We start from the raw sequence: 525 nt of genomic DNA, 5'->3' as shown, positions 1-525 counted from the left end.
TGAAGCGGATGTCGGTGGGCAAGGAGCACCGGGGCCGCGGCGTCTCCAAGGCGCTGTGCGGGGAGGTGCTGCGCTTCGCCCGGGCGCGGGGGTACGGCGCGGTGGTGCTGTCCACCTCCATGGTGCAGGTGGTGGCGCAGCGGCTCTACGAGAGCCAGGGCTTCCGCAAGGTGGGCGCCACCAGCCCCTCGCTGCTGGGCAGCCTGCTCTGCTTCCAGATCTTCCACTACCGCTGCGACCTGGCTGGTGGGAGCGCCGAGCCGCCGCGCTAGGCTCTGCCATGGCACCAAACCTGGGCACAAGGCACTGCCGTGGCACCAAACCTGGGCACAAGGCACTGCCATGGCACCCTGACCCTGATATTGCAGCGCCATGGCACCCAACCTGGGCACAAGGCACTGCCATGGCACCCCGACCTTGATACTGCAGCACAGTGGCACCAAACCTTGGCACATGAGACACCTCCATTGCACCCAACACCAGCACATGAGGCACCACCATGGCACCCCAACCCTGATACTGCAG

The 525-nt window shown here is 66.5% G+C and overlaps 1 protein-coding gene across 1 annotated transcript; it reads left to right on the top strand.

Annotated features, from left to right (window-relative positions):
• Positions 1 to 5: 5 nt before the first annotated feature.
• LOC104538182 (probable N-acetyltransferase CML2) lies at positions 6 to 272 on the top strand (the record flags this gene model as incomplete). Its single annotated transcript, XM_010181290.1, has 1 exon — positions 6 to 272. A coding segment is annotated over one exon (267 nt), but the record flags the coding sequence as incomplete, so codon positions are not given.
• Positions 273 to 525: the final 253 nt, after the last annotated feature.

This window comes from Mesitornis unicolor, unplaced genomic scaffold (genome assembly GCF_000695765.1).
Source record: "Mesitornis unicolor isolate BGI_N332 unplaced genomic scaffold, ASM69576v1 scaffold5693, whole genome shotgun sequence".
Lineage (NCBI taxonomy): Eukaryota > Metazoa > Chordata > Aves > Mesitornithiformes > Mesitornithidae > Mesitornis > Mesitornis unicolor.
Note: the sequence above shows the minus strand (reverse complement) of the source record. Positions and strands in the feature narration are given on the sequence as shown.